Raw genomic sequence first — 17,410 nt, 5'->3', positions numbered from 1 at the left:
TGGAAAGATTGGGGAGAAGGAGGTAATAGGGGGAAGAAGGGGAAGGGGGCAAAACAAATGGGGTAATAGGGGGGAGATCAGAGAGAAGAAGAGGGAGACGATGGGATTATAGGAAAGAAGGGGATAATGGGCAGAATAAGAGAGAGTAAAATGAGGTAATAGGAGAGTAAAGGAATGCCAGAAAGAAAAAGTTCTCATCTTTTTCTTTCTGGCATTCCTTTACTCTCCTATTACCTCATTTTACTCTCTCTTATTGGGAGATGGGATGGGAGAAAACAAGAAAGTAATGGGGGAGGGAGAAGGTGGAATGAGTAAAATTAGGTAATGGGGAAAAAGAGGGGGGGAATAGGGAAGGTGAGAGAGAAGAAGAGAGGAGGATGATGGGAGAGAAGGAAGTAAGGGGGAGATGAAAAGAGAATTTACCTAGGTAATGGGGGCTAAAGGAGGGGGGAGAAAGGAAAATGTGAGAAGAAGGTAATGGGGGAGGAAGGAGGGAGAAGGTGGGTGAATAAGAGAGGCAATGGGCAGGGGAAAGGGTAGGAGGCAAAAGGTAAGAATATGAGGAAGGGAGAAGGGGAGGATAAGGATAGGAGATGCAGAAGAGGGGAATAGAGGTGGGGAGATGGAAAACATATAGATAATATAAGATAATATCAGAAAGAAGGAAAGGAAGGAGGGAGGTAGAGGAATAATTTGGGGAAATGGATAGGAGAGAAGGTGGGATGATGACAGAGACAGGAAAGTAGGATAAAAGGGAGAAGGGGAAATAACAGAGGGAAGAGTAGAATAAGGGATGAAGGAGGAAAGATGGAAGAGAAAAAGGAGGAGGTAGGAAAAGAAGGTAATAGGGGTAAGAAGAAGAAGGGGGGGGGGTGGAAGAGAGATACCAGGGTACAGCCGCATCTTGGAAAATAATGAGGAAGGAAGGGATCCAGGAGAGAAGATGAAATAGGAGCAGGCATTAAGGGGGAATTAAGTTTGGATCTGGGTATTTCCAATGCAAACATTTTCCCTGTTCAGCTTAACAGACCTTAACCATAAAATAGACAGCAGTATTTTTTTGTTATATATTTATTTATATAAATACCATATTGGTATATTTATACTTTTATAATACCAACATATGGTATATGTTAAAGTAGAGCCCAGGGTAGGAGCATATATGGACAGTATGGGTCACCATGTGGATGAGATGACTCTGGGTAATTCCTAGGGTGATGTGTAGTTATTCTGCAGGGAGATTGGGGGTTCTTCTCTAATATATATTCCTCACAGACTGAACAGGGTTTGTGAAGACACAGACAAAACCTCTTGTGTTTGATGTACACAAAATTCGGGGGCTGTGCAGGGAATATATGTGTATACCTCAGGTGTAGTTGGTTTTAGGGTTTACCAACAATTCTTAAACATATTCACAATCAATGTTTTTAAATATATTACAAATCATATGAAAACACTTTTTTTTAATGTATAGCTTTTAGATTGTAAGCTTTTCAGGCCTCCTGTGTCACTGTCTGTATCTGTCTATCACTTGCAACCCCTATTTAACGTACAACGCTGCGCCATATGTTGGTGCTTTATAAATACTGTTTATTATTATTATTAATAATAATAATATTAATAATAATATTATTTAAAAAAAAATAACATCTGGATTATATAGATGTATGGATGTATAAATGCCAGATCTATTCACAGCATTTGTATTCTATAGGAGAGGAGCATTTTATTGTGAAATTTTAAATTCAATTATATTATTTCATTACAAATTAAAATTATCAGTAGTCAGAGTCGCTGCATTTTTGCTGAACCAAGAAGCTGACTTATAGTCCTGAGAACAGCTTAAAGGGGACCTAAATTAAAATTTTACATAAAACGGTAGCCATCCCCTTTATTTAAAGTAAAATTTGTTTGTTTTTTTTGAGTGCAACACCCTTTAAAAAAAAAGGGTGCAGCACCTCCCCGTTCTGTATGAATTGCTGCAGCGATCAAGACAGACTGCAAGCGCAAAGCCTCCTAGAATGCCTACGTCATGCATCCCGAAAAACCGTTGGCTGCTTCGTCTGCGCAGAAGGCGGAAAAAAATCTTACCGTTCTTACGCATGCGCAGTGAGATCGTCAATTGTTTTCCCCATCTACATCCCCCAAACTCGTGCCTGTGCAGTGCAAGATTGGGGGATGTAGGAAGAAGAACCCGGAAGAAGATGTCCGCGCTTCCTCTGCACCGGGTCGACAACAGATACCGGGATGATGCAGCAACCAAACAAAGAAACTTCCCGAAAGATCTGCGGGATTAAAGGTAAAGCTACGTACACACGTCAGATTTTTATCGCCCGATAATCGGCATCGGCCAATTATTGGGCGAAAATCTGGCGTGTGTACAGTCGGTGTCGTCCATCGTCCGAAAGACCGTCCTGCCGGATCCACGGACGATGGACGACAACCGATCCTAATGAAAGGGAAGGGGGGCACCGTTCATGCATCGTGCACTCCCTTGTCGTTGGAAAGGATCGTGAAAGATCCTTTCCAACGACAAAAATTGCAGGTGTGTACGCAGCTTTAGTGTGTTTTTTTATTTTGGGTTTAGTTCCGCTTTAACATGATGTATAAAAGCCAGATTGCATAACATATCACTATGAACAGGATAGCTCTGACTTCCTGGATTTTCTTACAATTATAAAACAGCCATAAAAAATAATTTATATATTTAACAGAGCAAAAGAGAGCGAATAAGAGAAAAGTTTCATTGTTAGGGTTTGGATAAAGGGTTTAGATTTCCATAAGCTACTGAACTGTTACATAAAAGGTTAATGAGCATTGCACGTCAGCAAAAACATTTTCCCGCCACTATTTTTCACCGCCCCTGGAGCATGGCGTCTGCTGTGGCTACCTGTGAGCTGTGCAGCTCTGTTTGCAATCAGATTTTCACCGATTCTATCGCTCTGAAATGTGGACACAGCTTCTGCCAGACCTGTTTTGTGGAAAAGAAGAAGGGACAAGAACAAGATGGATTTTATACTTGCCCTAAATGTAGGAAAAGATCTCTATCTGAGAATAGGAAGCGAAAGCTGAGCGACAGTGAATGGCGCCAAAAGTTTACGCACAAAACCTCTACGGTATATTGTATGTACTGTAATTCTGCAATATCCGCCGTAAAAACCTGTTTACAGTGTGAAGGGTCATTGTGTGAAGAGCACCTTGCAGCCCACAACAGGGAAAGAAACCATCGATTAATTGATCCTACCTCTCTAGAAAATAGGAAATGTACCAAACATACTAAATTACTAGAATATTATTGCACAGAGGATGGTGAATGTATCTGTGCTGATTGCTGCGTGTTTGGGGACCACAAAGGACACGATGTGGAGAAACTGGAAGAGGCTTCTGAGAAGAAGAAGGAAAAAATGAAAAAAGTTCAAGAGAATTTGGTCTGTAAAAAAGAAGAGACTAATACAAAGATCAACAAGCTGACCATGCAGGAGAACACCGCACAAATAAAGTGCAAAGCACAGGAAGAACAAGTCAATGAGCAGATAGAAAAGGTAAAAGAAGAAGTTTTGCAGTATATCTCGGGCCAGAGAGAGCGGGATGAACAAATATTTCTACAACAAATCAATAAGTTGAAGACACGGGAACAAAAGCTGGTAACGAGGATAGATGCCATTGAAGAGCTTTGTAACACGAATGACCCATTATGTGTCTTGCAAGATTGGGCAGTGGATGAAGAAGAAATTGGAAATTGGCAGGAAATGGAGGACACAGAGATTCCAAATCATAAGGGAAATGATATCAATCGGTTATTACAATGTTTGAACAGAAACTTTTCTAATATTTTACAGGATTTACACACCCAGAATACATCCCATACAGGTAAGGATCAATAAATGTAATTGTATTACCCAGCATCGGTGACAATATTTATATTTTTAATATTGTTATTATTATTATTATTATTATTATTACTAGAAAACAGTATTTATACAACAGCAACATATTACGCAGGTGATACAAATGACAGACAGATACAGACAGTGACACAGGAGGAGGAGAGGACCCTGCACCGAAGAGCTTACAATCTAGGAGGTGGGGGAAGTATCACACAATAGGAGAGGTATATGGAATGGTGGGTAAATAGTGAGGGTTTTAGGAGACAGAAGAAGACGGGTAGGTGAGGTTGAAGCGTTGGGTTTTGAGGGCTCTTTTAAATGTGCAAAAAGTAGGAGCAAGCCGAATAGGATGAGGAAAACCATTCCAAAGGGTCGAGGCGGCTCCTGAAAAGTCTTGGAGCCGTGCGTGTGAGGAGGTTATGAGTGAGGAAGTCGTTAGTAGGTCATTGGAGGAGCGAAGAACGGCTAGGGGGGTTCTATCAGGGAAGAAAGGTAAGTGGAGCATCGAACTGTGGAGGGATTTGTGTATCAGATAGGTAGGTGGGGCAAGAGCTGTTGAGGGATTTGAAGGCAAAGCAAAGGAAGCCAATGAAGAGAACTACAAAGAGAGGCAGCAGAAGAGGAGCGGTGGGAAGGCTGTGTATGGGGTAGGTAGGTGGGAAGGCTGTGTATGGGGTAGGTAGATGGGAAGGCTGTGTATGGGGTAGGTAGGTGAGGTAGGTGGGCAGGCTGTGTATGGGGTAGGTAGGTGGAAGGATGGATAAGTCTGGCTGCAGCATTCATAATAGATTGTAGAGGAGAGAGTCATGGGTGTCACTGAAAGAAAAAATAACCCCCAGAATTGTCATCTGTGACCACCATGATAACCTTCAGCATTGGTGTGAATGAATACAATTATAATACCCATATACTATATATTTCAATAACAAACCCTATCAATGGGGTATCATAATGCATTACGATGCCTTGTGATGTGTTCCAATGTAAAATTGTGAAATGTGAATATGTACAATTATTTATTCCTCGTATCTACTACTACAAGGGAAATTTATCTTTATCTTTTTTTTCAAGAGAAATCTCCTCAAAGGGGTACCTAGGGCACTGATAGATAAGCATTCATTATTTGTTTTGGGGAAATCTCCTAAAATGATGGGACCATGGACCACCGAATAAACTAGTTGGCTGTAGAAGCCCTCATGGTTTATTCTGACATAATTTTCATTGTTTTCTTTTTCTTGGATAGCTGTGCAAATTGGAAGAGTTTTCATTTTATTTAAATGTACGCTCTGTGTAAACCCAGTACATTCTCTTCCAGGTGGCCTTGCAGAAGACAACATACATAACGGACATAGTACCCAGACAAATGGAATGGATATTGCGCACAAGGTAATACATTTTTATCATTTTGTCTGTTATAAAACATGTGATTGCACCCTCACAGGGCTGGAACACGCTTCCAAATTCATTTAATTCCTCTAACTGTTGCATGCCTCTAACATACCCTGGGCTGCATTGTCATAGTCGCCCAAAGCTGACATTTATGTTGTCTTCAACACCCCAAAGCCCAATATCCCAAGTTTTGGAGAACTTTGCCTCTTGCCCACATATTCTTCCCCATGACCTGCCCACCCTCATCCTTGGTATCTTTATTATTGCAGCGGATGACCCCAACCATCTTTCCTCAGCCAAACTGCTCTCCACTCTGCAACCTCATCCACCTTGACAACTCACCATTTCCCTGTTAAGGCCACAACCTCCTTGCCTAATTCATGCACCCCTTTGCCACATAACAGACCTGGTCAATGGCAGAGAGATATACGTAAACTTGACCACAACCTATTCCTAAACTGCCTTACGTCCCTCACCCCCACGCTCTCTACATTCAACGCCCCAGATAAAGCTGTCAGTCAGTCCAACCATGCTTTTTTGTTGTCTCTGGATAAAGTTGCCCCTGCCATCTTCTGCTACCCCTGTCCTGCTAACCCCCGACCCTGGCATACCAATCACACCAAACATCTACAAAAGACTGTTTGTGCAGCTGAGCGCAAGAAAATCTGTTCAATCTTCTGGCAATTCCCTACATTGGCTTCCATTTTACCTTAGGATCAAATTCAAGCTCCTGTGCTTTGCCTTCAAATCCCTCCACAGTTCTTGCTCTACCTACCTACCTGATACACAAATCCCTCCATAGTTTGATGCCCCACTTACCTTTCTGCCCTGATAGAAAAATACCCCCCCAGCCGCTCTAGGCTCCTCCAATGACCTGCTAACAACTTCCTCTCTTTCATCACCTTCTCACACGCAGGGCTCCAAGACTTCTCTAGAGCTGCCCCAACTCTCTGGAATGGTCTCCTCATCCTATTCAGCTTGCTCCTACTTTCTTCTCATTTAAAAGAGCCCTTAAAACCCAACGCTTCATCCTCACTTACCCGATTTCTTCTGTCTCTTAAGCCCTCACTACTTCTATCATTCCATATCTCCCCTCTTATTGTGTGATTCTTCCCCCACCACCTAGATTGTAAGCTCTTCGGGGCAGGGTCCTCTCCTCCTCGCGTGTCACTGTCTGTATCTGTCTGTCATTTGCAACCCCTATTTAATGTACAGCGCTGCATAATATGTTGGTGCTACATAATTACTGTTTATAAATAATATTATTATTATTATTATTATTAATATTAAGCAATAAGAGTTAAGTATATATTCATAGTGTTAATGGACATTTTTCTTTTTTCCTTACCTAAAGCATCAAGATTTTACAGAAGAAAAAATGGACCCCGTCATAAATAAAGGGACATACAGGTAAGGGTACTGACCACCAAATTATGAATTATACCAAATTTTTAGGCTGTTTAAAGATAGAGAATCATGTGTCTTGTCTGACCAACCTCATAAAATGCTATCTGCTCCCTAGGCTTTTCTGAAGAGGGTCCTGATTGTCCTATAGAGATAGAATTGTTGGGTCACCATCACTAGAGGGGTCACCAGCAGGAGGAAGGAGGTCCTGATTCCTCTATATAGATAGAATTGTGGGGTCACCATCACTAGAGGTAGATAGAATTGTGGGGTCACCATCACTAGAGGGGTCACCAGCAGGAGGAAGGAGGTTCCGATTCCTCTATATAGATAGAATTGTGGGGTCACCAGCAGGAGGAAGGAGATCCTGATTGCCCTATATAGATAGAATTGTGGGGTCACCATCACTAGAGGGGTCACCAGCAGGAGGAAGGAGGTTCTGGTTCCCCTATAGAGATTACATTTTGTACCTCTAAATGGGACACCAATCTTTATTTATCATTTTTCTTTCTCTAGGTTAGACATTAAATCTGCTGGTCTATTCGAGTGCAGCAAGACACAAATGAAATTCTTGGTAAACTGTCCACTGACCATTGAATATAATATGGTTGACTGGAAAAATTATTTGACAGAAAATGACAAAAACAATTATGAGACTATGAGCCCTCTGTTCAACATAAAAACATCTGCAAGACCTCATGAAATCTCAGCAGTGTACCTACCTCATTCCTTACATCCAAAAAGTAAGTCTTGAATGGAATTTGGTAAATATAATAATGTTATGTTTTATATTGAGAGACATAATGTTTTACATAATCGAGTGACTAGAAACAACTAGAAACAAATGGGTTGTGCTGCCATTTCCAGAAGAATGCTAAGTACCAAAAACCAAACAGACCACCAAACAAAAATACATACACAAGTTAATAAACTACCTGCTGACATCTGGTGAAAGAGTTGGCTAATTTCAAACGGTACACCTGATGATCGCACACTAATGTGCCACTGCATAGTGGTTGGAAATCATTGGTTTAAACACCCCTCCTAAAAATGTCCATTAGCACAGGGGTCACCAACCCCCGGGCCGCGGCCCACTAGTGGGCTGGAGCCATCTGTCAGGTAGGCTGCGGCTCTGGCCGGTGCACCCACCAGCGGGGTCAGGAGAAGGACACCGTTTAGGGGGGCGCACAGTCCAGAGCCACGGACCGCATCTCCTGTATGCATCACACGCTCAGGGTGGTGGGCGGGTTGGGTCTCTGAGCCTGCGATGGGAGAGTGGTCGGGTTATTATTATTAATATTAATAAACAGGATTTATATAGCGCCAACATATTACGCAGCGCTGTACATTAAATTGGGATTGCAAATGACAGACTAATACAGACCCTGATACAGGAGGAGAGGACCCTGCCCCGAAGAGCTTACAATCTAGTAGGTGGGGGAATTTCACACACAATAGGATGGGAGATATGTAGTGGTGGGAAGTAGTGATGATTTCAAAAGACAGAAGAAGCCGGGTAGGCAAGTTTGAAAAAATGGGTTTTGAGCGCTCTTTTAAATGAGCAGAAAGTAGGAGCAAGCCGAATAGGACGAGGAAGACCATTCCAGAGAGTTGGGGCAGCTCTAGAGAAGTCTTGTATCCGTGTGTGGGATGAGGTTATGAGTGAGGAAGTCATTAGTAGGTCATTGGAGGAGAGAAGAGAGCGGCAGGGGGAGTCCTGGCATCATAACATTACTATGGGGGAAGTTTCTTCTCCTTTGAGCGACACTATCTCCTTTCAGCGCTTGCGCGGTCTGGAGTCCGTGCATTTAGTGGTCCTCGACCCCCAAAAGGTTGGGGAGCACTGCTTTAGCATTAATAAGTAGAAAAGGGAATGAAATAGCTCTGCACCAGATAAATACCTGAGGAGCTGAGCAGAGTCGATCCCTTTTCGATCCTAGTCTACTAGATCTGTGCCGTCTTGTCCTGCTTTCTCTTTCTGTGGCAGTAAATAAGTATTTTAAAAAATGTTTTCTTCATTTTATTAAATGTAAAACATTTGGTGATAAGTTTGATAAACAGTAATACTTATTCTTTTTACTCCTGATAATTATATTTGCATTAATGAAGATTTTCTACTGTCACTTCCTAATCATGTACAGATTTTGAAATTAACAAGCCGTATCTCAAATGCGCCTGTTTTGAAGACAGAAGTCTTAATTGGGTATTGCCCAAAAATGTGGAACCCTCCCATGTTGTGCTTGAAAACCCTACTTATTCATTAGTCGGGGTCCTCATGGAAAATTCCCAGACACGTGAAAGGAAGCAAGCTCAATCATATGGAACTGTTCTGATCTACTGTAAACCTGTTACAAAGCATTTCTTGGTCCACGTCTATTTGGTGCCCCTCTGTAAATCCTCGGTGAAGAAGGTAAGCTTCTTGGGAGTACAAAAGAGTGATTTTATTTTTTTCCAGATTCATCCATTCGTGTAGCCCTGAGCTTCCAGGAAAACACTGTGTTACATGACATTTGTGCACTGTAGGTTCTTTTATAGAAACAAGTGAAGCTCCAGGGGATAGGTAAACTTGTCCTGTTAATTCTGGCCATTTCTGGGGGCAATAGGCAAGCTATTGCCAAAGTATGCCATGCTGACCACTGCCATGACCCCAATCTGCATTATTTCAGCATTAAAAAAAAAGATGTTTCCAGACAGTTGTAGCAGTGACACATTTTTTCACAAAGACTGTTAGGTTTGCTGGGTTGATGAAGGTGCTTTCTAAGTAACAGGACAGGCCAATATCTGCACTGCAGGCTGTGATAACCTGAGCAGAGGTCCATCCTGGACACTCATTAGTCTATAGGATACTTTTCTGTATCAGCCATGGCCATTCATCAATCATACAGTTTGCTGCCTTTTATTGATGCCTGTAGTTGGGTCTAGCTGCTGGTAATAAAAGCAGTAATGAGTCCCTCTGCTGCCATTTCTTGGGGGTCACTGAACAGCAAATCCACGTTGTACAGCCAAATGGGCCCTGACATCACTAGGAATCACAGCAACAATGCTCTAACTGAGCACCTCCCTGGCTGCCCCCTTGCAGGATTGGTTGAATAATGACAGGAGCTCTGCCCATCTAAGTAGAGCTCCTGTCACTGTTTTTAGCACCAGAGGACAGCAGTGGAACAGATTGCTGTGGGATGCTATTTGGACATCGCAGGACCCTTCAAAGTTAAATAGTAATAAAGCAAAGGAATCAGTGCAAGGGTACATAGTAGAAAAAGATAAATATTCTCTAGAAATAAAGACAACACACAATAGAAAAAAAATATTTAGAAAACTATTTAAAGATCCTTTACAATGCCAGACATTTCTCATGCTGAACACAATGACAGGAGCTCACATGAAATTAAAAGGAAACTACTCTGCTTCCTACATATTAATAAAAATGTAATAGTTCATAAATGTAAATAAGTTTTGATATATTGATATGTAAACCCTCCTTTATTTTTAACCAGGCTATAAAGACAAAGGAAACTCGATGTGGATTTCGATGGATTGACAAACCTCCTTTCATTCCAAATGTTAGCAAGAACATCACATACGTAATAAAATCATCCGGAGGAGTAATGATAGAAAACAAGGTACACATTCTGATAACGAAATTCTATAGTTGCATACTAAAGTGCAAATGTATTTTTTTGTTTTGGATATGGTTGACAGGTTTTTACTGCTAAGTCAGACACAAGGAGCATTGCATTTTACAAGCATTAATGTGCCTTAAAATGCAATTAACTATTGCACAGGCACTTTTTTTTTACAGAGTGTCAACTCTACAGCATTCTACACCTCCTAAAAAAGACAAGTTATGCCCTAAAACATACCTACCTGGATCCCAGGTAGAAGCACACCCTAAAATGCTGGGAAAAATATTGGGAAGTATTCAGATTGCCTGGCAGATGTTAGGAGAATCCACTTGGGTTCTGAGATGGCTCAATGCAGACATGTAGCTCTGCTGAACTATATGGAGATCCCAGAGATGGGAATTTGGAAGTTCAGCCCTTAGCAGGCCGCTGTTTTTCACTTTACGTGGATTGCCAGAGCCTGCTGATTTACAACCTAAAAGTGTTTTTAAACTTCGGTCTAGGAGCTCATGTTGTTATTATTGCATATTAATTTGGATAATAGAACCTATGCTTTATATATTATTATTGTTATACAGTATTTATATAGCGCCATCATATTACGTAGCGCTGTACAAAGTTGATAGTCATGTCACTAACTGTCCCTCAAAGGAGCTCACAATCTAATGTCCCTACCATGGTCATGTGTCATTAATGTAGTCTAAGGTCAATTTTGAGAGGAAGCCAATTAACCTAACGGCATGTTTTTGGGATGTGGGAGGAAACCCACGCAGACACGGGGAGACCCTGCAAACTCCATGTAGATAGTGTCCTGGCCGAGCCTGATATTTAACCTTTATATTGCATATTATTATAGATTTTACACTATGTACATTAAGTAATATTTACCAAACACTTCAATAATTTTAGGACCTGCACTGCCTGAACAAGGTCACAGAACAGTATCCATATGCTGAGATACGCATACCTGAAAGGTATCCTGAAGTACACCTACACATCTCTGAAAAAGGTGAAGAAACTAACATCTGGAGCTGCGTGTTGACTAACGGTAAGATAAATAAAAAAAACACTAAAAATAGCAAAGTAGTAGAACTTATTACACATTTCATCTCTTGTATCTGTATACCCCTTATTTTCACTTTGAATATGTTTATTCCACAATACCACTGTCTACAGTTATTCTTTTTTTAGTACAAATACTCGGGCTATAGTGAGGTCTCCCTGCAGGGATCTAATGCAGGACTTCCATCAGAGAGGGACAACCAGTACTACTGTATTGAGTATTGAGCCTGATCAATGTACGGGATTCGATTAGAGCCCGGGGCCAGCCAGCTTGATGTTGCCACCTGGCCGATGGTAAGGTGACAACCCTATGCCTGACTGACCCCCCTCTCAGGTCCCAGCATTGGGTGCTTGAAAGAATGCCCCAGACCTGACAATGATATGTGAGAGCGAGGAAAAAAATATTGCGTTGTAAAGATAAAACAACAGGTTAATTGAGCAACCTACTTTGTACATAGATCTACACCAACACTATTCAATCAGAAGTTCAAGCCCACAAAGGCTAACAGTTGTTTAATCCAATTAAGTTATCTTTTCACCTGATTAAACCTCATCATATACCAACTGTCTCTCTTCACCTAATAGAAACGTCATACAATAGTAAACTGCTACATGCACACAATACTACAACAACGACCATCATGGGTCTGCACACTTCACCACAGAAGATAGATAGATCATAGGGAGATAGATGAAAGATGATAAGAATATAGATGAAAGAAGATAGATGACAAGTGAGAGATGATAGGGAGGTAGATGAAAGCTGAAAGGAGACTGATGAAAGATGATAGAGAGATAGATAATAGGGAGATAGGTGAAAGATGATAGGAATATAGATTATAGATGAAAGAAGATAGATGAAAAGTGAGAGATGATAGGGAGATAGATGAAAGCCGAAAGAAGACTGATGAAAGATGATAGAGCGATAGATAGATAAAAGGGAGATAGGTGAAAGATGATAGGGTTATAGATGATAGATAAAAAGTGAGAGATGTTAGAGAGATAGATGAAAACTGAAAGATGATAGGTAGGTAGATAAAGCGATAGATAGATAGATGATAGGACGAAAGATGAAAGATGATAGATAGAGAGAGAGAATTGATAGATAGTAGTGAAGTCATATACAGAATAACACATCATATACATTGCAATGCATTTTAACTTTCTTTATTTTTTATACATTTTTAGAAGATCTTACAGGAATGAATGAGACCCCATCAACCAGCATTTCTCACATTTCCCCATCTGATTCAGGTATGTTGCATTTGGTAAAGCATTAAATTATATGTAAACTTGTTTTAGTCTTGGGCAGAGTAGTAAAGGGTTAGTCTCTCCGTAATGTTTTTTTTTTTTACCTCCCTAAGTATATTGATGTCTGTTGCCTCCTTTATAGAGTGTAGAATCTCCAGAAGAGGTAAAAGTAATACTCCCAACGTGACACTAGTCAACGTGACAACCTTCTTTAAGTTAGGAGAATTCCTCTTACTTACTTTTGCATCTCTAAGATAGAAATTTTGTTCATCCCTGTTTTTGTTGTTAACAAAGCAAGTGCATGAAGAAAAGAATATTAAAGAACCTGTCCAGGTGTGCGTTTGATAGATCAAGCAGACATGATCCATACAATGCAGAATGTGACATCTAGAAAGCTTGTAAAGGAATAAAAATGTCTACCTGTTAAACTGGTGATACGTCAAATCCCCATTTCCATCGATATCAATGTGGCTTCTATCTTATACTTATAGTGTGTTTTCTTTAGCTGCCTAGAAAAAAAAAACATATGGCAGTGGGTTTAAATCTTAAAACGAAATGCCCTAGATTTATATTAGGAACCCAGGTGTTTTGCAGGAAAACACCCAGGAAAGAAAATTTAAGACAACACTACAATTTTGCATTGACCCAACCCGTGTGTGCAATCTTTACTGATGTAAAAAAATACTCATTACTACATTTGCAATGATTTGCACAGCTTTGCAGGCCAGCAACCTGTTCTACCTTGCTTTCATTTATTCACCATTATTATTATTACACAGTATTTATATAGCGCCAACATAGTATGCAGCACTGTACAAAATCCATAGCCCTGACGGTAGCTATCCCTCAAAGTAACTCTCTAATAACAATCTAATGTGTTCGCCAGGCCTAGTGTTTAATGGCAGATTGTCCATTGGAAATTGATCATCAATAAATGTGGACTATGGAATGCCGAAATGGAAAGACGATTTGTAGGCAAGTATTGCCTATCCCCCTTCACCCAACACACAATTAGTTATAAGATATTTGGGATCACTAGCAGAGTTTTAGATTAATAATCTTGCATTGATGCTAGGGGAATGGGTTTAAGCTCTGTACACACTTAGATTTTTGTTGCTGGAAATGATCCTTTGTGATCAATTCTAGTGGCAGGAGATGGAACGAGTGCTGCATGGAGAGAAAGGGGGAAGACGAACAAGCAGCACTCTGCTGCACTCTCTTAATAAGAAAATAAAGCAGTAAATTCGATTTGGTTGTATATCGATCCACCGGGACAGATTGATAAATACCACTGGGGCTGCTATACAGATGTTAGGTTTTCACCTGGTCAGCAATATGTGACATTCATCCTACTGACCACACCAATCTACTGCGAGCTGTAGATATATTAAATATAGCAGGGATTCCCCAAGACCTGAACGTTATCTCAAGGATTCTCCTTGTTACAGAACACTGATTTAAGGTCACAATATTCTAGCATATGTACATAGCTTTGGATCACGGGTTTCAATTTGTAGTCTGTATTCTCATTGGGTAGGTGTCTTCACAATTCCAATTTGACGGCAACAGTTAACATTTTTTTTGAGTAGAGAGGGGAAGAGTTAGAATCTGTGCATGTGTGTTGTGGCCTGGGGACACCCATTCAGCAACAAATTCCCCAAAAAAGCATTGACTTCATTTTAAAGCACCTATGAGTCTTACAGTACTGAATTCTAATATTTTGCTGTTTTAAGATAAATGTTTACTCAAGTTTTATGTTTTATTTGCATATTTCCTTCTAGAGAAAGCAAAAACTTTTCTACAAAAGAACTATGAAGATCTTTGCAACAGATTGGGACTTCTCCATCCTTTATTGGTGTCTCTTAATGGAAAAGGAATTATTAATGGGTCGGAGGAGGAATTAATTACAAAAGGGAACCTGGCTATCAAACAAAACAAAGCTTTGCTAGACATGGTCAAATCAAAGGGAGTAGAAGCACAATTCTATCAAATTCTGAAGGATAAGGACCCTTGTCTTGTTCAAGATTTGGAACAACCAAGCTGAAAAACTAAAAAGGCTGTAAAAGGATAACTGGGGCAAAAAGCCGAATACAGCCAGCGGTTAGGTTGGTTGAAGAGACCATTTTCAGAACTGTGAACTGTGTCAATGTAGCTTGGGGAAGTGAGCCTAATTATTATTATTACAAAGTTTATTTAGTGCTGACATATTACGCAGCGCTGTACAAAGTCCATAGTCATGTCACTAGCTGTCCCTCAAAGGAGCTCACAATCTAATGTCCCTATCATGGCCATATGTCATTACCACAGTCTAAGGTCAATTTTGGGGGGAAGCCAATTAACCTAACTGCATGTTTTTGGAATGTGGGAGGAAACCAGAGTACTGGGAAGACGGCAGGATTGTATCTGCATGATATAATCCCCTTTAACGCACAGCTATTCACATGACTATGGACCTGTAAAGCGCTGCGTAATATGTCTGAACTGTATAAATACAAGTTAATAAAAATATTGCCAACTCGGCAATAAATGGTACAGTGATAATTACCAATATTACAGATCTCTCAGGATAATTATGAACCTTTTGGTGTAGACCACTGCCCTAGAGGCCATGACAAATTTCATGGAATCCAATAGACTGCCTTGGGAGTGCTCTGTGATCACTGATACAATAGAACTGCATGTGGGTGATATGTGTAATGCAGAACTGCACAATTTACGCACTTTGCACTTTAATTGTTTTTAAAATTAAGGTAATTGTTCAGAAATTCATGCTTACAAGCGTGGAACACGCCGCTCTGCTCTTCCCCTCTTTCTATACACCGGCCCTGCACAAAAGTCGGGTTTATTAGTAATGAAGAATATTGACTTATAGATCTGTATGGGTTTATTTCAGTGCATTTTTTCGGACGGGAAGAGCCAAGCTTGGCTTACAGGAACCTTTTACGAGATGGAAATGTACCTCTTGTATCACAGCTGTATAAATATACTTTGAATGGTACTCCATGATGTACTATTTTATTGTATTACGGGTTTATATCTTATATGTTATTATATCTTATGACTGTTTATAGACTGTCATTGTCATGGAAGTATTCATAGAAGACGATGGTTATTTTATCGTTTTACCTTTACTTGAGAATTTTTATCTTTGCATATGAAAGCTTTTTTACATTTGTTAAAAAAATGTTTTACAATTAAAAAAAATAGATAAAATGAACATTGCCTGGCCACATTACTTCTTTCTCTGGAAGAACTTTATTACCTTTTCTGTCTCTTGTACCAATATTTGCTCTGTGTATTATGGAGAAATAAAGAAATGGTGCACGTCCAAGGCCCGGTTCTATACATTGAGATTACATTCAATTTTAAAAAACAAACAAACATGAACTAATTTTGTCCTAAGTATATAACCTGTCCATCTTTCAAAACTCATCCAGTTCAAAGATATTAAGGCAGGGTCGTGTTGCCTTTTTCAGGGGCAATATTCCTGCCAATGCCCCCCCACTGCTGCTTTGGTTGGTGGCCATTTATGCTGCAGGAACTGGAAACTGAAGGAACTATTATTTTACAGTTGTTGCCGCCCGGACTCCTTTGTGATTGCACAAATAAGAGGATGGTGATTGGCTGGCTACATATCTGAGGAGTAAGCCCCGCCCCTAGTCATAGAGTATGAGGAAAGTCAATTCAGAGCAGTGGAGCTGAGGCAGGGCTGAATGGCCGGGCTGCTGAGGGTTCCCCATCTCTGGGAAGTGAGGGCAGTGACTGAGGGACACACTGCCTGCCTCAGAGGGGGAGAGCCTGTATAGGGATAGAGGGGGTAATCCCCTGTACCCTGCTTCATTCCCCCCCACTACTGTAAAGGGAAGAAATGGAGGGAGAGCTCCTGTATAGGGCATTACATGTAAAAACAGGGAAAAGGGGGAGCGAGAATAATAGAGGGGAGAGAACATGCAGGGGAGGGGGTAGAAAGTGAGGGAGACAGAGAAGTATGAGGGGCAGACATGGGGGGGGGGAGTAGGGCAGGGGTATCAAACTCTGGCCCAAGGGTCAAATCTAGCCCATGAGAAAATACCAAATGTCTACTAGAGCTGGCCCGCCGGTAGACAGTGCATGCACCACTAATACTACAAATCCCAGAATGCTTTGCTGGCGCGTCAATCAGGACCCACAAGCACTCTCTCCTCCGGTGACACTCATTAGTGACATTCCTCAATTGTAGATATTTTTAAAATAAATATTAAGGTTGGCCCATGACTTTGTCCAAAGTTTTCATTTTGGCCCACTGTGTATTTGAGTTTGACACCCCTGGAGTAGGGGGAGGGGAGTAAGAGGATAGCAAAGATTGAGGTGGAGGGGGGGGGATAGAGGAGGCAAAAGGGAGAGATGGAAAAACAGAAGGAGGGGGTTGAGATAAGGTAGAAAAGGCAGGAGACAAGAAGTGGGGGTGAAAAGGCAGATATTGGGGGGGGGGGGAGAAAGAAAAGGGTGAGGGAAGAGATAGAGGGAGAACAAGGGGGGATGGAGATGGAGGAGAAAGACAGAAAAGCTTGGGGAGGAGATGGTGAAAGGAGGGGGTAATAGAGGAAGAAAAAGAGGATGGGGGAGACACAGAAAGTATTTGCAAAAGTTGCTGCTTGGCTCTTTTGCCACTTCTTGCAAATACCTGAATAGCCTAGCAGTTACCTCTTTTTGTTACACATGAAAGGTTCCATTTTAACCCATTATTGGGCAACTGCTTATTTTAATTAAAAACAAAAAACCTGTGATTAATTAAAAACTTTGGGCCCATAGGAAGCA

The 17,410-nt window shown here is 40.9% G+C and overlaps 1 protein-coding gene and 1 long non-coding RNA gene across 2 annotated transcripts; one reads left to right on the top strand and one right to left on the bottom strand.

The window, feature by feature from the left end:
• Positions 1-2,583: 2,583 nt before the first annotated feature.
• Positions 2,584-16,112, bottom strand: LOC140334927 (uncharacterized). Its single transcript, XR_011921645.1, has 3 exons — positions 15,876-16,112; positions 13,034-13,122; positions 2,584-2,971 (listed from the first exon to the last, which is right to left on the bottom strand). It is a non-coding gene; the product is annotated as an uncharacterized lncRNA (long non-coding RNA).
• LOC140334926 (NACHT, LRR and PYD domains-containing protein 1b allele 2-like) lies at positions 2,853-15,849 on the top strand. Its single transcript, XM_072417213.1, has 9 exons — positions 2,853-3,870; positions 5,203-5,273; positions 6,631-6,686; positions 7,197-7,423; positions 8,822-9,090; positions 10,175-10,300; positions 11,210-11,348; positions 12,551-12,616; positions 14,395-15,849. Exons 1-9 carry the CDS (start codon positions 2,871-2,873, stop codon positions 14,655-14,657), a joined length of 2,217 nt encoding a protein of 738 aa, XP_072273314.1. The 5' UTR covers positions 2,853-2,870; the 3' UTR covers positions 14,658-15,849.
• Positions 16,113-17,410: the final 1,298 nt, after the last annotated feature.

The sequence above is a fragment of the Pyxicephalus adspersus genome, chromosome 7, assembly GCF_032062135.1.
Source record: "Pyxicephalus adspersus chromosome 7, UCB_Pads_2.0, whole genome shotgun sequence".
Taxonomy (NCBI): Eukaryota; Metazoa; Chordata; class Amphibia; order Anura; family Pyxicephalidae; genus Pyxicephalus; species Pyxicephalus adspersus.
Note: the sequence above shows the minus strand (reverse complement) of the source record. Positions and strands in the feature narration are given on the sequence as shown.

Coding starts and splice junctions, on each gene's coding strand:
- LOC140334926 (XM_072417213.1), top strand. CDS start 2,871: ATGGCGTCTGCTGTGGCTACCTGTGAGCTGTGCAGCTCTGTTTGCAAT. Junction 11,349..12,550: donor GAGCTGCGTGTTGACTAACG/GTAAGATAAATA, acceptor ATACATTTTTAG/AAGATCTTACAGGAATGAAT. Junction 12,617..14,394: donor CATTTCCCCATCTGATTCAG/GTATGTTGCATT, acceptor ATTTCCTTCTAG/AGAAAGCAAAAACTTTTCTA.